This window comes from Trachymyrmex septentrionalis, unplaced genomic scaffold (genome assembly GCF_001594115.1).
Source record: "Trachymyrmex septentrionalis isolate Tsep2-gDNA-1 unplaced genomic scaffold, Tsep1.0 scaffold62, whole genome shotgun sequence".
In the NCBI taxonomy this organism is placed as follows: domain Eukaryota; kingdom Metazoa; phylum Arthropoda; class Insecta; order Hymenoptera; family Formicidae; genus Trachymyrmex; species Trachymyrmex septentrionalis.
Window position 1 is genome coordinate 1,104,960 of NW_017305800.1, and position 23,014 is coordinate 1,127,973.

The window sequence follows — 23,014 nt, forward strand, 5'->3', positions numbered from 1 at the left end:
TTCGTTATTAATAATATTAATTATTATTTAGATTTATTAAATATATAATGCATATTGTTGCATTTTTATCGTTAATAATTGGTTTAATACTTAAAATACTTTTGTATTTTAACATTGCCTTTGATTGCAAATTAACTCTTTTATTTTATACACAAAAAAATTTTAATTAAGTAACTGACATACGAGATATTATAAATGCGTATATTGCAATTATTTTTTAAAACTTAGTAAATCAAATAACGATTTACTTTTATATTCATGTTTATTGAACAGTTTAGAAATATTTTAATATTTTTACGCAACAAAGTTGAGTAAGAACGCGTATTGTTATAAAAAGGAATATAATATAATAAATATTCTACAAATATATATTCTTCAAATATAAAAAAATAAGATCTTTAATTTACAAAGAAACATTAAGAATCGGCATCATTTACATGACATTGTTTACTATGTAAAGGTTGAAACTTCGTATATAAGCGTAAAAAAGATATTTTACTAAAGTATTTAAATCGGAAAATTGTGACTATAAGTATGTGAAACGAAACATATACGTAAATTTTCACACACATCTTCTCATTCTCCGATATCGTATTTATTGATACGCGGTATTGTTTTTCGTTTGCCTTTCGTCAATGCGTGTTACCTTGTAAGATACAAAATGAATTGTAGATGTAAGACCTGTGGGAAATCACTCTGATACGTAAAACTTTATAGCTCTATTTATCTGATTCAACTGTTCGCATCGATAATGGAGACTGTGAAGGTAAGGATTTATGTACAGAAAGAAAAAAGAACAAAAAGCGTTGATTTACGCTTATGAAGTAACGGTGAAGTACGACATCGCGAATACCAGAATTTAAGATTTACTCTTATTATATAATTTACAGTAACGAACAACGATTATGCGTTTCGTCGAGATTCACGGAGTAATTGTAAGATGAATTCTATGTGCAATTATTCCTATGTAAAGTAGCGCGAGATTTCTCATGGTAATTCGCATCTTTCTGTGTTTAAATTAGGTAAATATAGATATAAAAGAGCTGGAAAAAAGGGAGCGCATCCGAGCGTAAAATGCATATTACGGTTTGTAGATTATCAAAGAAATTTTTGAAACAAAGTGATATTAGACAAGAAAATGATAACGGTGAAAAAATATCCCGTAATTGTACCAAAAAAAAAAACGAAAATAACATGGATTTTATTCTATTCGATTTATTTTGTACGACAATTAAAGCAACGAAGTCTCTGTACTGTTTCAGGATGTGCTTTTATTAGATTAAAGAGATTGTGCTGCCAAGTGTAAACATTAAAAAAAGAATGAACAAGACATTGAGCATTTTCTTGAGATTATATTCTACTAAGCTCCATAAAGCGACCGATGTTGCGGCTACATTTCATCTCATTCTCTTTTCTTCTTTTTCTTTCTTCCTTCTCTCTCTCTCTCTCTCTCTCTCTCTCTCTCTTTCTCTGTCTCACACACACTCGCACATTGTTGTTATTTTGCTTTTGTCTTTACACAAAAAAATAGTGCCAATGTAATTATAAAATTACGTGTATTATACATCTATAAATATTTGTACGTCCGTTATTAATTAAAAATAAGTATTATATCGTACGTATATTATATAAATAGGCTCGCATTTAACAATGTGCCTATGGGATCTTATGAATTTTGAATTCTAAGATCTATGGCTTATCTGAGTTCTTCATTCTGAACAATCTTTTCACTTGTGCATGTGTTATAAGAGATGTGCGAATCAAAGTTTTTTAACGCCGAATCGAATCGAATTAAATTAAATCAAATCACTGAAACATAACTTTTAACTAACAACAATTATTGTTAGATTGAATTTTACATAGATAGTAAAAAAATTTTTATCTGTTTACTTACTAATGGAATTTTATAAGATTGTTAAATATGTAATTTGTATTCAAATCTTTTAGATTCAACATTTTTGAATAGTTCGAATTCGAATTATACAGATCTTATCTGATTCGATTCGTATAGTTCGCACATTTCTAACGCTACTGAATTGTGTTTCTATATATATATATATATCAAATAGCATAGCTGTAAAAACATGCACTATATTAAAGCGTCATAATTTGCGTATTTGTAATTAGCTAATTTATTCTTATTACATCTCTTTACATTTTCTACATCTTATGGCTTACTTAAGTGTCGAGTCTTTACTGTTATCGCATATTTAACACTATACGCAATCATGTAATTAATTAAATTAATTTAACTGTAGAAATTAGCGCTTTTTTTCGGTAGGAGATAGTTTCATTTAGTATTAAATATGCGAGCGTAATCGGGATTATCGCATGCTTCATAATAACTATCGAAAACTGAATTATAATAATTACGTTTTAATATGTGTTCAATTGTGAAATCAATCATATCATGATCTCTGTTAATGTGCGATATTCGCCGAAGATGATTTGCGAAAATATAGCTTGGTTTGCAAGTATGCATTCAGCATTGTTTGTGTTTGTTACAAATGTTAGATTATTTGGTGGCCGCCGACATATCAATTATTGACGCGTTCTAATAATCAATTAACATTGAGTATTATGAAAATCTTCATGTATCATAGTTGAAGATATTAATTCCGCGAAAAAGAGGCGTCTGCCGTAATCTCTATTGTCCGCAAGTAGATATATCTTGTAAAAAAATTGCAACTACTATGGCTGTGCGATAATTTTTATTCAAGTGCTGCAATTGTCTCTATATATCAATTAATAGTTCTTATTCTTTTTTTCTTTCGCTCTACATATATATCATAAATTTTAAGCTCCTGTTTTCCACGTATAACAATTTCTAACTGTGAATTAGAGAATTTTCTTCGATGTCTATCGAAAGCCGCTCGATAATAAATTTATAATATTTTAGATATCATTATTCTAATTTTTTTCTTCGATCTTTAACGCGACGAAATTTGATATTAGATGTTGTTATTGTGTAATTTGTGATTTACCAATTTTTATTAGATATTTCATAATCTATTAATTGTTATTTTAATGAAGTTAATAGAAGTATTTCTTCGCGCTAAGATTCAATGCGTTACAAATTTCGTTTCTGTGTATGAGTATATCTACCTGTTTGTATGCTATCAGTCAGTATGTGTATCTGTGTTTTTTGAAAGAATGAAGTATGCACCTCGCAAGGATCGCGATGAGATTCGTCTCTTGGCTTCCTGTTTTAAGTAAGAATCTTTATCGCTGAAAGATTGTATGTAAAATACAATAATTTGCAAGTTCTCTTCATTAGACTGTATATACGAGGGCGTTTTGACGTGATCGGGTTTGCGAATTAAAAGTGATTAGTGATGAACGATATTAAAGATTCGTTCTCTCGCAAAGACTATTTATAATCCATTATGATGATACGAGCACGTTATGAAGGAGACGTTGTAAAACTTAATTAATACAATTTAAAAGAGCACGTCGGGCAAGCGTTGCGGAGGTTCTTTCTAATTAATGAGTATGTCAGATATTTTAAGTCTGAAAGTGAAAACTTCTTTCATTGTATTATAGAGGATAAAGGTTGCGATATAACGGTCGCCATGAGCTCCCACTTATGCGAACTATTAATAGTGAAATGCGTCGACTATTATCGAAGACGTAAGCGGTTCATCGATATTAAACACAAAAGATTTTCTTTTTTAAAAGTATGACGTAATTTACTCGACGTTATGTAATGTTAGAAATAGTGCGCAGCGTGCGCATTATTTTACAATGTAAATGTTGGAATTTTATAATAATAAGTAATATAGTTTTGTATATTTATTTAGCTTTTAATGTATTTTACACGTTACTATGTACATGTTATCTACAATTATAAGGATATATATCAGTGCTTTTGTATTTTTCCATTTTATGCATTTCGATTATTAAACTTATTTATTTATTGTTGCAAAATGTTACACGAAGGAGTTAAATGAAAATGTCAAATCACGATATCGATACTTACATACGTGTACATATATATTTTAATTTATAGATACATGTAAATTAAAATATACAAATTAAAATAAAGACAAATTGAATTAAAATTTTAAACTTAAAATTTGCATTTTAATTTTAACAAGGAAAGTGTCCGAAAAATTTATAATAATAGAAAAAGTACGAACATTAGCATGTTCGATAAATAAAGGCTGCAATTTAAAAAAAATTTAATTAGATTGATTAATGTTAATGTTTTTTACGGTGTTATCGAAATGACATGACGTGGCGACCGTTTAACAAATTAGTTTCTAGATATTGTAATGAAAGTCTTCTCATGTAGAAAATTCATCGAGTCATTCACATATAAGTTGTCAAGATCGTTGATACAATACGATCTAACTGTTATAAACAGTTAAAAAAAAAATAAAGAAGCAAAACAAATTGATAAACACATAATCCTCATGGTTTGCAAGCGATAAATTTATCGTGACGATTGCAAATGCCCAGTATACTATTCCAAGTAAATAAACGCTTGTTGAATAGTTTATTGCGTAATATACGATATTGTGTTAATTGTGTATAATTCCAAGAATGTAATATTAAATGTAACTCAATGTATATTACGTGACTTTACGTCAGACGCTGTATAAATATTTCTAAACATGCAAATATATTATAAAATATTTTCCCGAAAATCTCTCTTGTTTCTCCGTTTCTGCGCGATCTTTCTCCGACATAAAACTTTGCGTATAATTTTAAGTTTATATTTAATTTTTTTATTACAATGTAACAGTTAATATAATAATTAAAACAAATTTTTATTATGATTTTTAAAATTAAATTTTTAATATTTATATTGAAAATCAAAATATCCCTTAATTATCTTTAATCATTGAATTTGTGCGAATATGCTTGTCGAAATCAGTTATAATTAATACTTATGCTTGTGATATTGTTGAAACTTGATAGAAATCTCGCTGCGTTTCTTGAGAGTAAAATTTTTGGATTTCTTGTTGCTTATAGACTGTAATCGCCATTAATGCATATCTCATTGTTGCAATACAAACATAAAGTAGTCAATAGAGAAAAGAAATAATTTTGAAATTATTACTTACTTCTATAGATGTGTTCGTGATTATTGTGTTCGCAGTAAATATGATACTTCTCTCAAGCGACAATTCGGGATAATTCTTAGGAATCGTAAATACTAATTTCTTCTTAGGCATAAAATTCGATCTGTCGTTTTTCATTTGTTCTGAAAAAACAAATATGAAAATCAAAAATGCAAAAATGCAATAATCAATGGAAGAGTAGCATATCATTCTGACAACAATGATATGCTAAAGAAATTATTGCACTGATTGATTACATTAATTGATTAAATCGATTTAATTAGAATTACAATATATTGGAACGTACTTGCGCAATCTGAACCATTCTTGCGTCGTTTGACTTTATTTCCATTATTAGAAATTATTTCATCATATATCGGCATCGATATCGTTTCAAGTTTGTACGAAGATTGCGAAGAACATATCAATCTAGAATTAAGTGATAAATTTTTTTATATAGTTATCGTTATAATTGTTTTAGGCTCAGTTCTACCAATGTAAGATTAACTTTAATCTCAGTTTATCTTTTAATGTTTATGTTTCTAATTCTCAGAATTAAAAAAAGAGTAAATTAAGCCGAGATTAAAATTAATTACATTAGTGAAAGTGTCAATTGTACATACTTCAATAATTCCGTGACATCGTCCGAGATTAATTGCAACTTTCGTAATTTTGTTAAAGCGCTCTCCACTTCTCGTTTAATATTCTTTCCTTGATTAAGATCAATCATTTCTGCTTTGATAGCATCGATTTCATTTATGAGATCAATCAGCTCGGAGCTCTTTTTCGTATCTAACAGAATTATCTTCGGTTTAACGCGCGCGTGCGAGTGAAAGAATCTGAACCCTTTAAGAGTAACTTCGACCGTACTAATAAGTGATTAACTTAATCGGTAAAATTAATTCAGCAAATAATACTGTTTCGTTAAAATGGATAAAATTATCATCTTTTTTTTTGTTTAATATATGAAAAAAAGATTAAATTCGGGACAATGAATCGTATAGTTGAATATTGTATTTTAAATAGATAATTTTGCCAATTAATTTAATTCTCGATTAACTTAATAGGTGATTGGCTTATCAAATAATTATATTATATTGTTGTATATTTTATTAATATGCATAGAATTACTTATTTTTTTATTTTTTAATATGTGGAAAAAAACCGGATCCAGAAATTATATAAAAATTTATGTTAGATAATTCTATTAGTTGAATTAATTGTCGAAGTTAATCAAAATGCGGTTAAAATTGCCAAAATTTTTAATCTTTATATAATCCCACCATCTTTACAGTTACTCCTTGGCTTTGCACAATTTGTAAGAAAAGGATGATATTGAAAGATAACAGCAAAATCATGTTCATGTGAGAATCGCCATATCTGTTCGCATAATGAGTCTTCCAGCGACCACACTTGATAATTTAATTTCTCCTGAATTAAAAAACAAAAAAATATCTCGCGCATTTAATGTAATTAAGAGATGAATTACGATTTAGCGATTTAAATTATACATATTCCAATAATTAAATTAATGATACGCAACTTACGGCTCCCCAGGCTGTATGTGGCCTATTTATGAACTGTTTTTTTGTGTCGGTTTATTGCCAAAAATATAAAATCATATTTTCTATTTTACGCAAATAAAATAAACATTATATGAATCGAAAGATTTTGCCTATTTTAAAAAATAGCCTTTCAGAAAATGATTCTTAAAAAAGATTGTGCATCATAAATGATCGATTATTAATTGATCATCTTAATTTGATAAAAATCAATTATTTAATTAAATAACTACAATAATAATTTTAATTATATAATTCAAATTTATATTTAGTTCATATTTAATTTATATTCAAAGCTTTACACACACATATTTAAATTTATCCAACTAATATCTTTTATAAATTAATACAAATAATTTCTGCAAATATTAAAAAAAAATTTAAAGTTATTCAGGCAGAATTTTATTAATTGGTTTATTACCAGCTCTCGTTTTTCTTCCTCCAGTATCTTTTTCTTCTCCAGAAAGCTATCTCGATACATACTTATTGTGTCCTTCGTGATTTTCAATTCTACATATTTATTTCCGTATGCGATTAGAAAAGGATCAGGAGCAAGATTTTTCATACTGCTCGAAGAATCGTTCTTGGAATCGATCATCCTTGTCGTTTGCTATATCAAAGTAAAATGAAATTATAGCTGCATATATCATTAAAGTCATTCTTTGTTCATAAAGTTTTTCAAGCAAGAGTTTGGATCTCGCTTAGATACTTTTTTTTTATTTAAAATTATTAATAACTACAAAGAAATTCATATTTTATTATTATTTTGTAATATATTTTTATTATTATTATTATAGCAGTAATATTTATACGTATAAACTTTGAATTAAGTTAAATCAGTTTTGTATTAATAAATTGTGTAAACGATAAACTGATTAATTTAAACATTTTAATAAAGAATATTGCAAGTAATTAAAAATGTCTAAATTCTTACTTGAAGAATTTTAAGTCCTTTTCCATCAACGAACCTGCAATGTGGGCAGTTAAATCAGAAAATCGATTGTATTTTGAAATGAGATAAAAATTATAAAAGTGATTAAAAAAATTCACTAGAATATTTATAACTTCATTGGTTAACACCTAGTAAATTTGCTCACTTTTGTAATTTTCACATGATTCACAATCGACTCTCAACTGTTCTCAATTGTCGAGTCGAATCGACGAATGAGAAACCATTGTGTCTCTCGAGTTTCGATGCGCATTGAAAACCGTATATAAGCTTCTCGGCACGTAAACAAACTTCAAAACACGCGAGTGCAAATGTGATAAAACGTGATCGTTCCGAGATCTTTCATTCGAACATTATACGATTATTGAAGGTTATACGCACAAGACGAAAACCAACCTCATGAACTGGAACGGGACGAAGCTGTTGAAGAAACCGTAAGTTTATATTTCGAAATAAGTTTATATTTGCTTGAGACCAAAGATTTCACGTAACCTTGAAATATTTATGAATCAACGACGGCGAGTCCAACACGCCAAGACAAGGCGGGAACAAATGATATCGTTGTAGCAATTCGTCTAATTTCTATCTGTATTTGCAGCGATCCGCGATCTGCATATCCCCAGGGAGTGCGATGCCAAAAGTGTCTGGAGATGGGACACTGGAGTTACGAATGCAAAGGCAAGAGGAAATACCTACATAGATCTTCTCGCACTTCGCAGCTGAAGAAAGCTATACAAAAGCAAGAGAATGGTGATGAGTATGTCGTTTAAGTTCTTCCATTATATATACACGACATTTCTTATTGAATCAATACCTAATAAATTTCCTTTAGACTTTAGAACAAGGAAATATATCTTAACTTATCAAGGATATTTAGTAAACTAGATTTATTTTAAACAATGTTTCTTCAAAAGGATGGATATATAAACCGAGAGAATATATCACATATTTTTTTTTAATTTTGATCTTGATATGAGATAACATATCTATAATTATGCTAAAGAACGTTTTCCAGCAAAGATATAATTGACACAGAGGGATATCACCTTGTTAGTGGATTTGTAGTGAATTGTGTCATCCTTGTATAATATTAATAAGTAACGAAGATACAACAATTCTGTGTATGTATTACATTAGACCTATTCTTTTTAATTAAACTTTTTGCATCACTTATCTTTTTTCTTTTTTTCTTCAACTTAAAGAAAAAAAGAAAGAAAAAAACCTTGCAAAAAGTTTAATAAATTATTATATCCTTGTTATTAATGTTAAATAAGGATGAAATTATTTACTGTGTTATCTGTATTTTACTGAAAACCTTTAAGTTGAGGAGGATCTTAATGCATTATTATACCATGCTTTAGTCAAGAGCAAGAAAAAGAAGCAAAGCATCATCACAACAGCAAGAAAATGAGGAAAGAGGATTCCAGCCATTCAAGCTGGAGCAGCAGTTGTAGCACCTCCAGCAGCGATAGCAGCATAAGTTCCAGTAGTAGTAGTAGTAGTAGTAGTAGTAGCAGTAGTTCCTCGGATAGCGAATCGGATTCTAGCGATAGTGTATCTAGTAGCAGTAATAGCAGTACTACTAGTAGTAGCAACAGCAGTCACGATTCCTACAAAAAGAAATAACACAGATACTATTGCGTGAAGTGAGAAGTCGAGAAGAAATTTCTTTTAGATTGTCTCTGGCTTTTGACAAAATATCATTGTTCTATCTGAATACAATGCCATTTTGCCTTTAAGCAAAATAACTCGATAGAGGAAAGAGCAAGTTGAATTTTGCGATGAAATTCTCTTTATGCCTTTTCTACAGTGACAAATATTTTTATTTTAACATAGAAGATGTTTGCTTAAAACAAAAATTTCAATAGTAAATTAATCTTTTTTTTTCTTTAATTTTGTAATCTAATCACGTTCATGATTTATTATATTTCTGCTATTTAGCTTTTCTATGACATGTATAATTTGTTATATTTCTACTATTTAGTTTTTCTATGATATATAGTACATATACGTATGATCATTTAATTTTGTTCACCAAATGATTGAACAAGAATAATGCATCATATATATCATGTGTGACACAGAATACAGCCTATATCTTATTATATAAGAACATTTCTTTGATTGCGAGAATTCGTATTGTGTTAATAACAACTGTCATTTCTTTCATAAGGGCTTTAAAATGTTTTATATTAAATATAAATGTGAAATCAATTGCTAGTTGTTGTATAGAATTGATATTTAAATAGAATGTATTAGTTTTGTACTGTTGTACGCACATAGATATATGATAGAAAAAACTATTTGATTTGTTAGAAACATAATATATTTAATGACAAATCACAATAATTAAATTTATATAATATTTAATAATGGTATTAAAAATGTTGAGCGCTCTGTCAGACATTTCAACATTAATGTATCGATATAAAAATTTTATGTGTGGGATAGAAAAAAAATCGCTATTTTGTTACGTATAATTTAAATACATGTACAAAAATACAACGCCGCTTTTTTCCGGATTAATCTTCAATATCTTCAGGCAGAGTCTGTATTATTACTTTCCTTCTTCGCTCGTAAATAAAATTATTTGTCTTGAATATGTCACTCTCGTAGAACGGATGTAAGTTATGTATGTCAATTTGTTTCGCCTGCAATCAAAAAACTGATATTAGTATAAAATGCGCTTAACTTCCCACACAGGCACGTAAAAAATGAATGAAAGTTGTCATGTAAATCTTTATAAATAATGTAAGATAATATTCTGATGTAAACTATTTTTTTAAACTAATTAGGACAAGATAAAGTTTTTTAGCCCAAACCATTTTGATATAATTTTCTAATTAGGTGTAATTATATTTGTTAAATTCTTTCCCCCTCTTCCTTTTTCATTTTTGCGAACATATCAATTTAATATAATAATATAATTTGCATTACCCGATCCAACAGATCCTTCTCAGAGATCTCGACGGTCGTGATACGTCCGCCGTGCAAAGCTTTCTGAAATGCCAATGTGTCTAAAGTGATTTGTCGCAGTATGTAATACAAAAGTTCGCTGTGATCTTTCTTATACGATAGATATTTCTGGAACGTCTGTAACGAGATTAAGAGCACGCGATAAGATAGAAAATAAAAATAAACATAGATTGAAAGCGCAAACGAATAAATAGAAATGAAGAGATACCTGACGCATAGATTTCATAACGGAATATTTCTGCGTATCGACAAAACTATCGAGAACCATCCTGATGGCCAGATTCATATCACTCTCCTGAACGTGATCCCTTAGATGCATCTTGGCACTAGCTTCCGCCATACGAATAATACTTTCTATGTGGCGGACGGTGATTGGTAAACTCCCAGTCGCCTAAAATGTAATAATCAAAAACAATCATATTGCAATGCATCAAAATCTTTTTTATATTTAATAATACTTAATATTTTTTTATTAATCTTCTAAGATTATATATAAATAGATATATTTTTTCCTCTGTTTTATTGACTCACCAAACTTTCCTGTCTCAACTGGCTGTACAATTTCGCCACTTTGTCTTGATCGATGCTGGTTAGCTTCGGATGTACATTCTGCTTCGCGTAAACGATATACTTTTTTAAAAGATCTTGGGGAATGCACAGATTTTGCGTGGCGGGATCCAATATTACAGCTTGCGTTCTCTCCGTTCTCTCTGAACTATCTGTCGGATGATGCTTGATGTGCGAATTTACGACAAATTTGGCCAGATGACGATCTTGCATGGGATCAACCTCATCCTTGACTATACACAATACATCAAATCGCGAGAGAATCGGTTCCGATAAGTCCACCTATATACAATTTAATACACAACATATATAATTATCATTTAATCCCACATGTTTGTACAATCTTTAAGAAAGATTCTAATTTTATAATATAAATCTATAATTTTATATTTCCATGATATATCACATATATTTTACATTTTACAATTTCATTTACAAATTATAATTTTGTGTAATCGTAAATTAAAAAATGCTAAAAGTACATACATTTTCCGCAAAGGTCATACTGGGGTCGTATCGACCACCGATGGGATTAGACGCCGCTATCACTGCGCATCTGGCGTGAAGAGATGTAACGATACCGGCCTTCGAAATAGAAATACTCTGTTGCTCCATAGCTTCATGGATAGACGTTCTGTCCTGATCATTCATCTAGAAAAAATTTGTGCTGTTTCTAATAACTATATTCAAATCATTTTTGTAATATAAATTGTACATATATAAACATAATTTTGATATTATATATAAATAGTCTATATATTAATATGAAAACTATAAATATTAATTTCTCTCTCCTTTTTTTTCTTTATAACAGTCGTTATTGATAATATAAAAGTACGATATTTATAGATATTTATGTTATCAATGAGTTATTAATCGCATAAATTATATAAATTTATACTTTGTCGAACTCATCGATGAGACATATTCCGTGATCGGCGAGAACCAAAGCCCCAGCTTCCAAGGTCCATTCTCTGTTGATAGGTGATCTCCTAACGTAAGCAGTCAAACCAACGGCCGAAGCACCCTGACCTGTAGTGAATACAACTCTCGGTGCCACTTTCTCCACGTATTTCAAAAATTGTGACTTAGCAGTGCCAGGATCTCCGCATAGCAAGACGTTTATATCACCGCGAACTTTGTGCTTGTTGCCTGCATTTTGCAATATGATGCAAATAAGAAGGAAGAATGTATAGAAGATAGGATGATTCAAAAAAGAAATAAATACCAGGATTCTTCGGCTCGCCACCAAATATCGCCAGTGCTAAGGCTCTCTTTATGTTTTCATGGCTATAAATCGAAGGCGCGATACTCGCGACTATACGATCCGCGATGCGCTGATCTTTACTTAAAGCGAGTATACTCGAAATGTCTTCTTCTGTTAGCGAATCTACGATTTCTTTCGAATCTTTAACAAATAAATGATTGGCTAATAGAACTGTGGAGAATACTGGGAAGCCCTGTAATATAAAATACAATAGATATAATCTTGTAAAAAGTTACTCTTCTGAGACAAACTTGTGGAATAGATAAATGTAATGTAGAAAAACGTTAATATATGCAACAAAAATTTAATCCCACCTGTTCAGTGTTCAAAGAACCATCATAATTATTGGTATAAATAGCTGTGACGTCTATCTCGTCCCCTGGTTTGCAACGATCACACAGATCGGATAGCAGAATGCAATCTTTGCTGCGCGGTATTCTGCCAGCAGGTATTCTACCCGGGGATTCTTGTATCGTTATTTTTTGATAATTTCTATATATAGTTTGCTCCATATTGATCTGATACACGCAATACATTGTACATAAATAAATGTGATAATTTTAAAATTTGCTGTAGCAATCAAACGTAGAATTCTTTAACTTACTGTGAATGGACCGGCACTCTGACATTCGGGACAAGAGCCTGGTTTAACTTCTGTGTTTTGAGATTGGACGAACGGTCCAAGAATGTAGTTGCATTTTGTACAGTCGTACTTCACTACCGACAATTGCGGCAGGACTCCCGTAGTTGCCGTTACCACTCCAAGAGTTCGAACCAATTGATTCAAGTGAAGTTTTCTGTTATAACAAAGTAAAAGCGACATCATTTCATACATATTCTATTTGTATTGAGTAAATAATATCAATTAGATGATGTATATAACATATTTTTACCTGAACGTGCGTAATTCTTCGATCAACGGTAATTCCGATATTCTCACGTGAATCTCCGACGTGACTCTCTCGTAACTGGGAAAAATCGTAAGCACCAATTCCTTCGCCACTTCATCAAATATCTCGAGCATTTGATATGGCGCTTCTGGTAAAAAATAGGCTAAAACATGTTCCTTACTGGCGAGAATAGGAAATTCCACTATGAAACTGGACTATTAAAATAAACGTAAAAACTCCATAAAATAAAAATATTTTATTTTACTAGAAATAAATAATTTTATTTGTATAAATATAAAAAATTGCTATATTAAGTTATAAAATAAAATATTCTATAATCCCAAATATCATAAAAAAAATAAAAAATATATAAAAATATTTTTTAAATTAAAGCTTAAATTACATTAGAATTATGTAAGAAATTCGATATACCTGATTGCTCTCACACATATGGCGAATACGTTCTTTATACATGTATTGTCCCTTGGAATTTGTATGAGTGCGAAGAAAGCTTTTAAAGCGGTTCGAAATTTCCGTTCGTGGTCCTAACATCATAACCCATTCCTTTACTGAATGTCCTTTGGTATCCTCTAAATTTTCAATGGATTCGATCATCTGAAATAATCAATAAAGCTCATTATTTAAATTATAGACTTTTTTTACATAAACATTTTTTACATGAAAGGATCTTACTTCTGCATCTTCCAGTATGCCAGTAGCAGCCTTTTCGGCCATACGTCGTTTACGTGCTTGTACATCTTCTTCATCAGTTTCATCTAAAAGTATAAAAGAAAATATTTATATAAAGATATTTAATTTTATAAGTACACTTTTGAAACTTTAGAGATCAATGTAATACAAAGTTAATTTAGTATATTTGTTTTATCTTCAGATATCAGTAAGTGATGAAACAAAATTACCATAAAGAAGATCACGATCATCCCTTATGATACCAGCTGCACGATCTCTTTTTCGCATTTCTGTTTCCGCGGCTAAACGTTCGCCTTGAGACATTTCTGAATACTCTTCATCGTCCAATAGATTAGGATCATATCTATCTAACCCTGACATAGGTCGATAATCTCTGTCAAAAAAATATATAATTTTATTAATATCTTCGAGTATTTTTCTTTTTCTCATAAAATAATTCAACCAGATAAATTATTTATTCTTATTAAAGTTTTTAAAACTTATTTATAGATGTTAGATATTGATTTATTCTTATTGTAAGTGACTATTTTGATATATTAAAACATTTTAAAAATATAATATCCTTACGCCTCCATATTATCTCCAAATAATTCTTCTCCTTCTTCCTCATTATCAACATTGTCTCCATCAAGTAAATCAGATTCATCTTCAAATGGCTCATCTATATCAGGTGCAGGAGAAGTTTGTTGACTTATTGGATCAGTGTGTCGCTCAGAATGGAGTGACACACTGGGAATAGGAGAACTTGGTTGACTCTGAATATATATATAATTAAGTATTATTTTAATTTTTAAATATTACGAATTTAATAAATTATATTATTTAACGCATATATATGATGAAAATATATAACTATATATCATTCTAAATATATTCAAATATATGTATATATTTATTTACTTATGCATGTGTTTACAAAATTTTTATATATGTAATATATACTATATTTATGATTGCCGTAACGTCTCTTCTCTTTTATTTGCATTTATAATTATATCATATTTTATTCGCTTTTATGACATGCGTATATACATATATGTGTAATATACGTCAGTAATAAGACACAATAATTTTTGAAAGTTTACCATGTTGCTATTTATATGCTATCGTCGTGAAAGAAATCCTGCTTCTATATTATTGCAGAATATTTAATATAATGATGTTTTCCTTCTTTTGTAATAAAACTGGCGACACGGGAATTAAACTATCAAACCACACAAGTCACGCTTAGCTTTGATCACACTTCTTCTTGAAGATCCTTGTCTGGATTTATGATAAATTGATATTGGCCACACTTGGCGGGAACACTTCATAAAGAATCATGTCATAGAATGTCGATAATAAAGGTAAGCATGTCATTTGAAATCCTAACTAATAAAATTTGTCCAATATTGACGAATCAGATTTTATTTAATCTCATGAGGATACGTATTATGGGATTATGCATTCAAAATGGATCCCGATCAGAATTATTCCCTAGATTTTTTATTGAGTGCATTCAGAACGACACTGAGCGCTTAGTAATCTTTTTTATATGATTAATCTATATTTTTAGATCTAATGGAATATGGCAATCAAATGCAAGAGCTCACTAAGCGCTCATCGCAATCGTGCTTCTGGATGCACCTATTGTGTTCTCTAGAAAACAAAATAATTCCGCTCGCTATCCAATCCGACTTGTTCCATAAGTTTATTTTTTATTCCTACACTTTCTGAACTGGTGCGGAAATAAAGAACAGACCTTATAATAAGTGCCAACATAGTTTAAATTTTTTTGCGGAAAAGTATAGATTTAAAAATTTACGAAAATACTTCAGTACTTTTTTTCCCCTTGAAATCGGAGAGAGAAGATTCGCACACACATATTTCTCAAATATAAAAGGCCTTAGAAAGAAAGATTAAAAGTAATATACTTCACATCGTATTTTTTCAATAAATATTCAAAATATTCTAATTTCTATAAAAACGAAAATTCATTTTTGTTCTGTTTTAATGGTTTACTAGTTATAATTTTATATAATATTTTTTGTTCTTACAATGTGTACATACACATTTTTTTATTAAAACGTAATTTATTATAAAATATAAACTTATTAATATTTAATGAATTTCACATTTTACATACATTACAAAGATTTCATACAATTTCACTTTTTTTAAATATTGTTACTCGAATAGTCGATTAATATATACACATAAGGAGCAGGCTCAAAATGCGTTTTGTCCAAAATTTGCAATTTTCAAAAAACTAAACCAGAGGTATTGTTAATTTGTGAATTTTTATTATTATGTCCAGTTAGATAACTTCCCAAAATGTACAAATATACATTTAAATAATAGATATTTTTTGAATAATATTTTATGTATAAATTTATAATATAATTATTTTAATTGTATATTAATAATCCTTTATAGGTTTGCATATTGGAATTGGGAGGCACAATAGGGGATATAGAGGGAATGCCATTGTAGAAGCATTTAGGCATTAAAAATGTTAAGCAATTTTGTTTAATATTTCACATTATAATTTACGTACTGTTATGTTTTGTAAAGTGCGTAATTTTCTTGTGTGCATAGTTTCTTTCTCGTTTTTTGAAAATTGCAAATTTAACAAATGTATTTCGTTTGTCTCTAATTAAAAAACATAATGCACTTCAAAATGTCTATGTTTTTTCAGCATATAAATTAACGATAAAAAAAATGCTTCCTGAACATGTCAGAGTAGTTTATAAGTTATTCAACACTAAATACTACGCCGTCTCTAACTAAAAAAATGAAATTTTTGACAAAACAAATTTTGAAAATCTGCTCATATCCTTTATGTTTAATCTTTTAATCGCGAATTATATAAGTAGGAAGCATCGGATAAAATACAGCTATGAATCAAACTAACTTTAATCAATTTTAACTAAAATTATGGAATGAAATAAAATTAAAAAATGAAGCTATGTTCTAATCATTAAGACCCGATGTACTGCTACTACCGCTTCTACTCGTACCATTAAAGTGTAACTTTCTCATTTCGTCTACGTAATCATCATCTGCAACAAGTCATATGTTATAAGAATTTCATACAAATAAAAATTGCCTAACTCGTTATATTGCTATCATATATAATATAATTATATTAAATGTGATATTATATTTATTTATATATATTATTTAATATAATAATTTTTACTTTTCTTCATTTTTTGATTCATTACCTGATTCATTATCGCTCAACTGACGTGGCGAAAATTTACACCCTCGTGCTAAGTATTGCTTCAATTTGCCAACACTGGCTAAAATTAGACCGAGGAATGGTGGCGATGGTTTTAACGGCCTTGACAAATATTCAGGATGAAATTGAACAGCTACATAATAACTATGTCCTTCTAATTCGGCAATTTCCATTCGTATACTTTCATCATCGTCACGACCTGTAAGAATGTTGAATTATATTCATCCTATTATCTTAATTATGTACACCCAAGATTGTTATATTTAATGAAAAAATTGTAATTTTATCAAGAGATACAATCTAACTCACCTACGAATTTTAAACCAGCCGCTTCTAAGTCATTGACAAAATCCGGATTTATCTCATACCTATGTCTGTGCCTTTCTTCAATAATTTCCTTATTATCGTACAATTTCTCTGAAGAATTGAGAATTATAAATGAAAAAATATATCGGTGTGGAAAAGGAAATTTAACTCAGTTTCAATGAATTCTATTACTTACTTAGGATAGAATCATCGTTGCAAAATCGGGTTTGTCTTTTGCCCAATCTCATCGTTCCGCCCATAATACCATGAGTATGTTCCGGCATATCTATCACTACGGGACTGTTAGTTTCTGGATCGATTTCTGTAGAATTTGCTGTTTCAAGACGTAAGACATTTCGCGCAAATTCAATGACCGCAGCTTGCAAGCCCAAACAAATCCCGAGGAAAGGCTTGTCGTTCAATCTGCACCACTCGCAAGCTTTTATTTTTCCATTCATTCCTCTTTTTCCGAATCCACCCGGTACAATTACGCCACTGGATACAACAAAAATACATTTTAATTTAATATAATCTTGTATGATCATGAATTATGTGAATAATATTTACATATTGCAAAGTAGATCATAAAAATATTACTGAAATATACTTACTTGCTTTTACAGAGCTGTTGCCAAGCTTCATGATATAGGACTGGATTCTCAGATAGTGTAGTTTGTTCTAGATTAGCAGCTTCTATGAACTGTAACGATAATCCAACACTTAAATATATATGATCAAACGTGATACATGTATATAATCATAATAATTGCAACACTTTACTGTCAAGTTTAGTTTATATCCAGCCCCAATGGCAGCATGTTGCAACGCTTTTGTAACAGAAGCATAGGAGTCTTCAAGTTTCGTGTATTTACCCACTAGAGCAATGTTAACGTCTTTTCGTACATGATCAACGCGTTCAGCTAAATCTCGCCATTTTCGCATAAAGTATCGTGGACGTGGAACTCCGATATTCAATTGCAATCGATCATTAAGGAACTCTATAACACCTTGATATTCCATAAGAAGCGGTACTCGATATATGGATGTTAAATCGTGAATAGTTATGACCTGATTGAATAAGATATAAACGTACATTAATATTATTAAACGTACGTTAATATTATCATTAACGTTTTCATAACAATACATTATAATATCAAATATTTTTTACAGTTTACCTGCTCCGGCGCCACATGGCAGAAATTCGAAATTTTCTCCTTAACGGAATTACCAATAGGCTGTTCTGATCTACAAACTATAAAATCAGGTGACAAACCTAATCCTCTTAGCTCCCTAACGCTAGATTGCGTCGGTTTGGTTTTAGGTTCACCCGTTGATTTTGGCTAATAAACCCAAGCAGAACATAAGTCATTATAACATCAAAATAATGTGAAAATGGTTCCAAAATGTTTACTAAAAGTAATTTTTAAATTATAGCTATGATTCACTATTTGTTCTGGATATTCATATTACTATAATTGTTCAGAAAAAATTATTCTCATAAAAATCATTCATAGAGTTTTGCAAAAATTATTCGTGCATTTATTATTGAGCGCATTTGTAGAAAAAACTTACATAAGTATGTAAAGATCATAATATTTACCTGTGGCACTAAAGATACATGCGCTACACAGAAATTTTCTTTTTTCACTCTAAATTGAAATTGCCTAAATGCTTCTACAAATGGCATTCCCTCTATATCCCCTATTGTGCCTCCCAATTCCAATATGCAAACCTATAAAGGATTATTAATATACAATTAAAATAATTATATTATAAATTTATACATAAAATATTATTCAAAAAATATCTATTATTTAAATTTATATTTGTACATTTTGGGAAATTATCTAACTGGACATAATAATAAAAATTCACAAATTAACAATACCTCTGGTTTAGTTCCATCTTCTGTTACAGATTGATTTGCGACTCTCTCTACCCATTCCTGAATAGCATCTGTAATATGGGGCACCACTAAAAAACAAGATATTCTTTTTTTATTAACTTATATAACTCAATGTATGACAGACATCTGCAATATAATATTATATAAATAGACTCGCAACCTTGTACTGTTTTTCCTAAGTAATCTCCCCGTCTCTCCTTCGTAATAACATATTGATAAATTTTTCCAGTTGTTATGTTATTGTCTCTATGAAGAGTGATGTCCAGGAAGCGTTCGTAATTACCCAAATCCAGATCCACCTCTCCGCCATCATCGAGTACATAAACTTCACCTGTTTAACATCAAGAGAAGCCTAGAATGCACGTTTACAGATAGAAAGACAGCAAAGGTGCAGAAATAAAAGCAGATGCGTCTATAGGAAACCAGTAACATAAGAATGTTTTCCTTCAAGGAATTCTTGTACCTGACTGTATATTTGACTGAACAATGGGACGGACGTATTATGTTTCACTGACATTAAATATTTACCTCTCTCATTGAATGGTAAAGATAACTATCTCATTGGATGGTAAAGATAACTATAAGAATATAAGCATTCATGATAATTAAATTTTAACAATAGTTTTCTACCAAATTGATTATTTTGATTATACGTATGATATTAAATTTTTTGTTTGTTTTGTGCAGTTAAAACTACAATAAACAATTTATTGTTAGCATAAATCTTGTTTTAATCAATAAAAAATATTGTAATTAATTATAACATAATCATGAATAAAATACGATTTTAAACGTAAACCTTATAATTTGTAATGAAAATGTTTTCTTACAAATTTTAATGTAAACTTTTAATTGTACTTCCCTTCCTTGTTTTCTTTTCTTTTTTAAATTACATTTTTCATACTTTTCTTGTGTTCAAAGATTAAATATGAGCTTATTTTATTTTATTATGCAAAAATTTAATAATAATCTTGTCCTTATTAATTTAGCGATATCTAACTATGGGAAATATACTTTGATTTTTCTAATTTCTTATATAAAAGAATTATTTAATATAAATAATTTAATATATAAATATTCAATATTAATATTTAATATAAATAACTTGAAAAAATTAATAATGGCTGATTTTCGCACAGATTAACGCAACAATTAAAATTTAATTAATCGTAAACAAATTAAAATTCAATTTTTTATTTTCTGTTTACAATGCAAAATAAAAAGGCTATAAATTTAAAAAGTGCAATAACGGTTTGCTAACTTGACGTTAGCTAAATTATTGGATCAGAAAAATCTAAAGGCTAACTGATCAACTCCGATTAATTTTATTGATTCTATTTATATATATTATTGATTAATTTATCAAGCAATATTATTTAACTAATATAAATTAGCTATTAATTTTCTTTGATATACAGAAAAAGACCAAATTAAACGAATTTAAAAAATTTTTTAATGACACAAACCGGTTTAATTAATCTCTGATTAGGTTAATCAGAATTAACTTACGCCTGTTTCTACCAATGTAGATTAATTTTCTTAAATTTTGCTTTACATTTTTTTTCTTTCTCATTTTTAGAAAAAAATTCTAATTTAAAAAAAAATCTAATTTTAGAAAAAGATTAAAAGCAAGTTAAACCAAGATTAAAGTTGCTCTGCGTTAGTAGAAACAGGTACAAAAATTGAAAAAAAATGAAGAGCAAATTGAACAGAGATTAAAATTAATCTACATTGATAGAAATGGACTTCAGTCGCCCTAAAAATATTTTTGCAAGTCGCAAACGAATCAAGTTCAAAGGCGAGTCATCGCACATATTTGCACTTCTCTGCGGCGGAGCCATAATTATAAGATTGTAAGATGTAACGATATTGACAGAAAATGGCGATGCGCTAGCACATGGCTGGAAATTTTACCGCCACAGAAAACTGCCGCATTACTAGTATTTTTTAGGATCTTTATCACATAATCATATGACAAGTCTCATTCGGATACCAAATTAATTTTTTTTCTACTCTCAACGACGAAAAGATTGAAGATGAATAAACGGGATTCGACGCCGGTGAATTTATTCGAATTTAACCTCGTGGTCTTTCGATATTCCTCGAAAAAATTAATATATTAAATAAATGTAATAAAACATTTAGTATTTTCAATAAATATAATATATCCTTGTCGTTTGAATGGAGAAATCGCAATGATAAAAAAAGAGAAATTTCGAATTATTTCTAGTGTCGTTGAAACGCTTGAGATTCCGCTGCGATTTTTCCATATCGAACGGACATGAATGAAATCGATGAGATCGAATTCGATGAAAATCCCGCCAATATTCATGACGTTGAAGCCGTGCCTCTCACCATGCTCGTAGGGCGAGAACGTCCCGGCGTCTATGTTGATGTAGGGATCGATTTTGATGGACGTCACGCGAATGTTGCAATGCTTGAGGATGGTGCCGAACGAGCTGGCGATGACACCCTTGCCCACACCGCTGATCACACCGCCGGTCACTAAAATGTACTTCATAGCTACCGAATTCGACCAGACTCGTCCACGATGCGAGAAAGAGAAGATTCGTCCGCGCAAACGCGCGCGAAAATCTCTACTGGTCTCTACGGTCCGGAGCGAACTAAAGTCAAGTTCAGTTACTAAACGAAGCGGACCGCACGGAATGCAGAATACTTCTGCGTATGTAATGTGTATATTAGATCTGTTCTTTGTAGTTGTACCGTGCTGTACTTTCGCTCCTAAAATGAGACAGATATATAATTGACGTCGCGAAAAAAAAAGATGGAAAAGTGCTAAAATGTTACAAGGAACGAACTTGTAATGCCTGGTGGAACAGTAAAGATAATATTAAAAAGAGGTCTATCCGCGAGAAATCAATTTTACTTCGAAATCAAAATAGCAATATTTTCCAAGTATTCCAAGTTTACATGGTTAATTTTATATATATAGTACATATTATGTACATACATACATTATATATTGTATATATAGATATATGAAATATATATAACATATAATTATGTAGCATATATTTATGTAACTTTGACCTTTTAATTGACCATTTTTTTAATTTTTAAAGAGAAATTTTAATTAAAGAATTTTTCACTTTAAAATTAAAATTGCAAAGATATTGCGATATCTATTTAGACTATATACATTTGTTTTTCTCTTTCATCTAATCTAGCAACGCATAAAATTTCATAAAATAATTTTAGAATAAATTTAACAATTTAAAAAAAGCGTAGTTTAAAATAATTATTAACTATCTATATAACATATTTTAAAATATAGACATAGTAGAACTATGTAAAATGTTCAAATATTAATGATAGACCATATAAATAATTTTTTGAATATACATATTTAAAAAAATATATATTTAAGTTTGGACTATATTATCACTAAATATTAGGATGTGTACACAGAGACGTATACAAACTATACAATTTTAAAAATATCATTTTATTTTTTTAATTGTTACACGTTTAAAATAAACGCAAAATCTAATAAATTTATTTAATAGCTATCTTAAATAATTAAATTTTATTCCTACTGAAAAATTATTTGCATTGGTGACACAAGTC

General features: G+C 29.5%; 4 protein-coding genes across 4 annotated transcripts; 1 reads left to right on the forward strand and 3 right to left on the reverse strand.

The window, feature by feature from the left end:
- Window positions 1-4,869: 4,869 nt before the first annotated feature.
- Window positions 4,870-7,222, reverse strand: LOC108752821. The gene is made up of 6 exons (XM_018493920.1): window positions 7,050-7,222; window positions 6,350-6,497; window positions 5,690-5,858; window positions 5,374-5,495; window positions 5,070-5,209; window positions 4,870-4,978 (listed from the first exon to the last, which is right to left on the reverse strand). Exons 1-6 carry the CDS (start codon window positions 7,191-7,193, stop codon window positions 4,886-4,888), a joined length of 816 nt encoding a protein of 271 aa, XP_018349422.1. The 5' UTR covers window positions 7,194-7,222; the 3' UTR covers window positions 4,870-4,885.
- A 562-nt stretch (window positions 7,223-7,784) lies between these two features.
- Window positions 7,785-9,385, forward strand: LOC108752813 (zinc finger CCHC domain-containing protein 10-like). Its single transcript, XM_018493912.1, has 3 exons — window positions 7,785-8,011; window positions 8,176-8,334; window positions 8,939-9,385. Exons 1-3 carry the CDS (start codon window positions 7,977-7,979, stop codon window positions 9,201-9,203), a joined length of 459 nt encoding a protein of 152 aa, XP_018349414.1. The 5' UTR covers window positions 7,785-7,976; the 3' UTR covers window positions 9,204-9,385.
- A 541-nt stretch (window positions 9,386-9,926) lies between these two features.
- Window positions 9,927-15,262, reverse strand: LOC108752952 (DNA replication licensing factor Mcm2). Its single transcript, XM_018494209.1, has 15 exons — window positions 15,074-15,262; window positions 14,556-14,743; window positions 14,198-14,361; window positions 13,971-14,053; window positions 13,710-13,892; window positions 13,281-13,492; window positions 12,992-13,184; window positions 12,702-12,905; window positions 12,349-12,580; window positions 12,022-12,272; window positions 11,607-11,771; window positions 11,085-11,402; window positions 10,762-10,944; window positions 10,515-10,670; window positions 9,927-10,228 (listed from the first exon to the last, which is right to left on the reverse strand). Exons 1-15 carry the CDS (start codon window positions 15,074-15,076, stop codon window positions 10,100-10,102), a joined length of 2,664 nt encoding a protein of 887 aa, XP_018349711.1. The 5' UTR covers window positions 15,077-15,262; the 3' UTR covers window positions 9,927-10,099.
- Window positions 15,263-16,788: 1,526 nt separating this feature from the next.
- Window positions 16,789-22,076, reverse strand: LOC108752953 (CTP synthase). Its single transcript, XM_018494210.1, has 11 exons — window positions 21,782-22,076; window positions 19,587-19,757; window positions 19,409-19,494; window positions 19,121-19,252; window positions 18,696-18,860; window positions 18,298-18,585; window positions 18,129-18,217; window positions 17,714-18,012; window positions 17,521-17,628; window positions 17,195-17,410; window positions 16,789-17,029 (listed from the first exon to the last, which is right to left on the reverse strand). Exons 1-11 carry the CDS (start codon window positions 21,945-21,947, stop codon window positions 16,941-16,943), a joined length of 1,809 nt encoding a protein of 602 aa, XP_018349712.1. The 5' UTR covers window positions 21,948-22,076; the 3' UTR covers window positions 16,789-16,940.
- Between the last annotated feature and the right edge of the window lie 938 nt (window positions 22,077-23,014).

Coding starts and splice junctions, on each gene's coding strand:
- LOC108752821 (XM_018493920.1), bottom strand. CDS start 7,193: ATGAAAAATCTTGCTCCTGATCCTTTTCTAATCGCATACGGAAATAAA. Junction 6,498..7,049: donor AGGAAGAAAAACGAGAGCTG/GTAATAAACCAA, acceptor TTTTTAATTCAG/GAGAAATTAAATTATCAAGT. Junction 4,979..5,069: donor TCACGAACACATCTATAGAA/GTAAGTAATAAT, acceptor TGGCGATTACAG/TCTATAAGCAACAAGAAATC.
- LOC108752813 (XM_018493912.1), top strand. CDS start 7,977: ATGAACTGGAACGGGACGAAGCTGTTGAAGAAACC. Junction 8,012..8,175: donor ACGAAGCTGTTGAAGAAACC/GTAAGTTTATAT, acceptor CTGTATTTGCAG/CGATCCGCGATCTGCATATC. Junction 8,335..8,938: donor AAGCAAGAGAATGGTGATGA/GTATGTCGTTTA, acceptor ACCATGCTTTAG/TCAAGAGCAAGAAAAAGAAG.
- LOC108752952 (XM_018494209.1), bottom strand. Junction 13,493..13,709: donor ATATGTGTGAGAGCAATCAG/GTATATCGAATT, acceptor TTATTTTAATAG/TCCAGTTTCATAGTGGAATT. Junction 11,772..12,021: donor TCATCGATGAGTTCGACAAA/GTATAAATTTAT, acceptor AATTTTTTCTAG/ATGAATGATCAGGACAGAAC.
- LOC108752953 (XM_018494210.1), bottom strand. CDS start 21,947: ATGAAGTACATTTTAGTGACCGGCGGTGTGATCAGCGGTGTGGGCAAG. Junction 17,411..17,520: donor GGCTGGTTTAAAATTCGTAG/GTGAGTTAGATT, acceptor ACATTCTTACAG/GTCGTGACGATGATGAAAGT. Junction 17,030..17,194: donor GTTGAGCGATAATGAATCAG/GTAATGAATCAA, acceptor GACTTGTTGCAG/ATGATGATTACGTAGACGAA.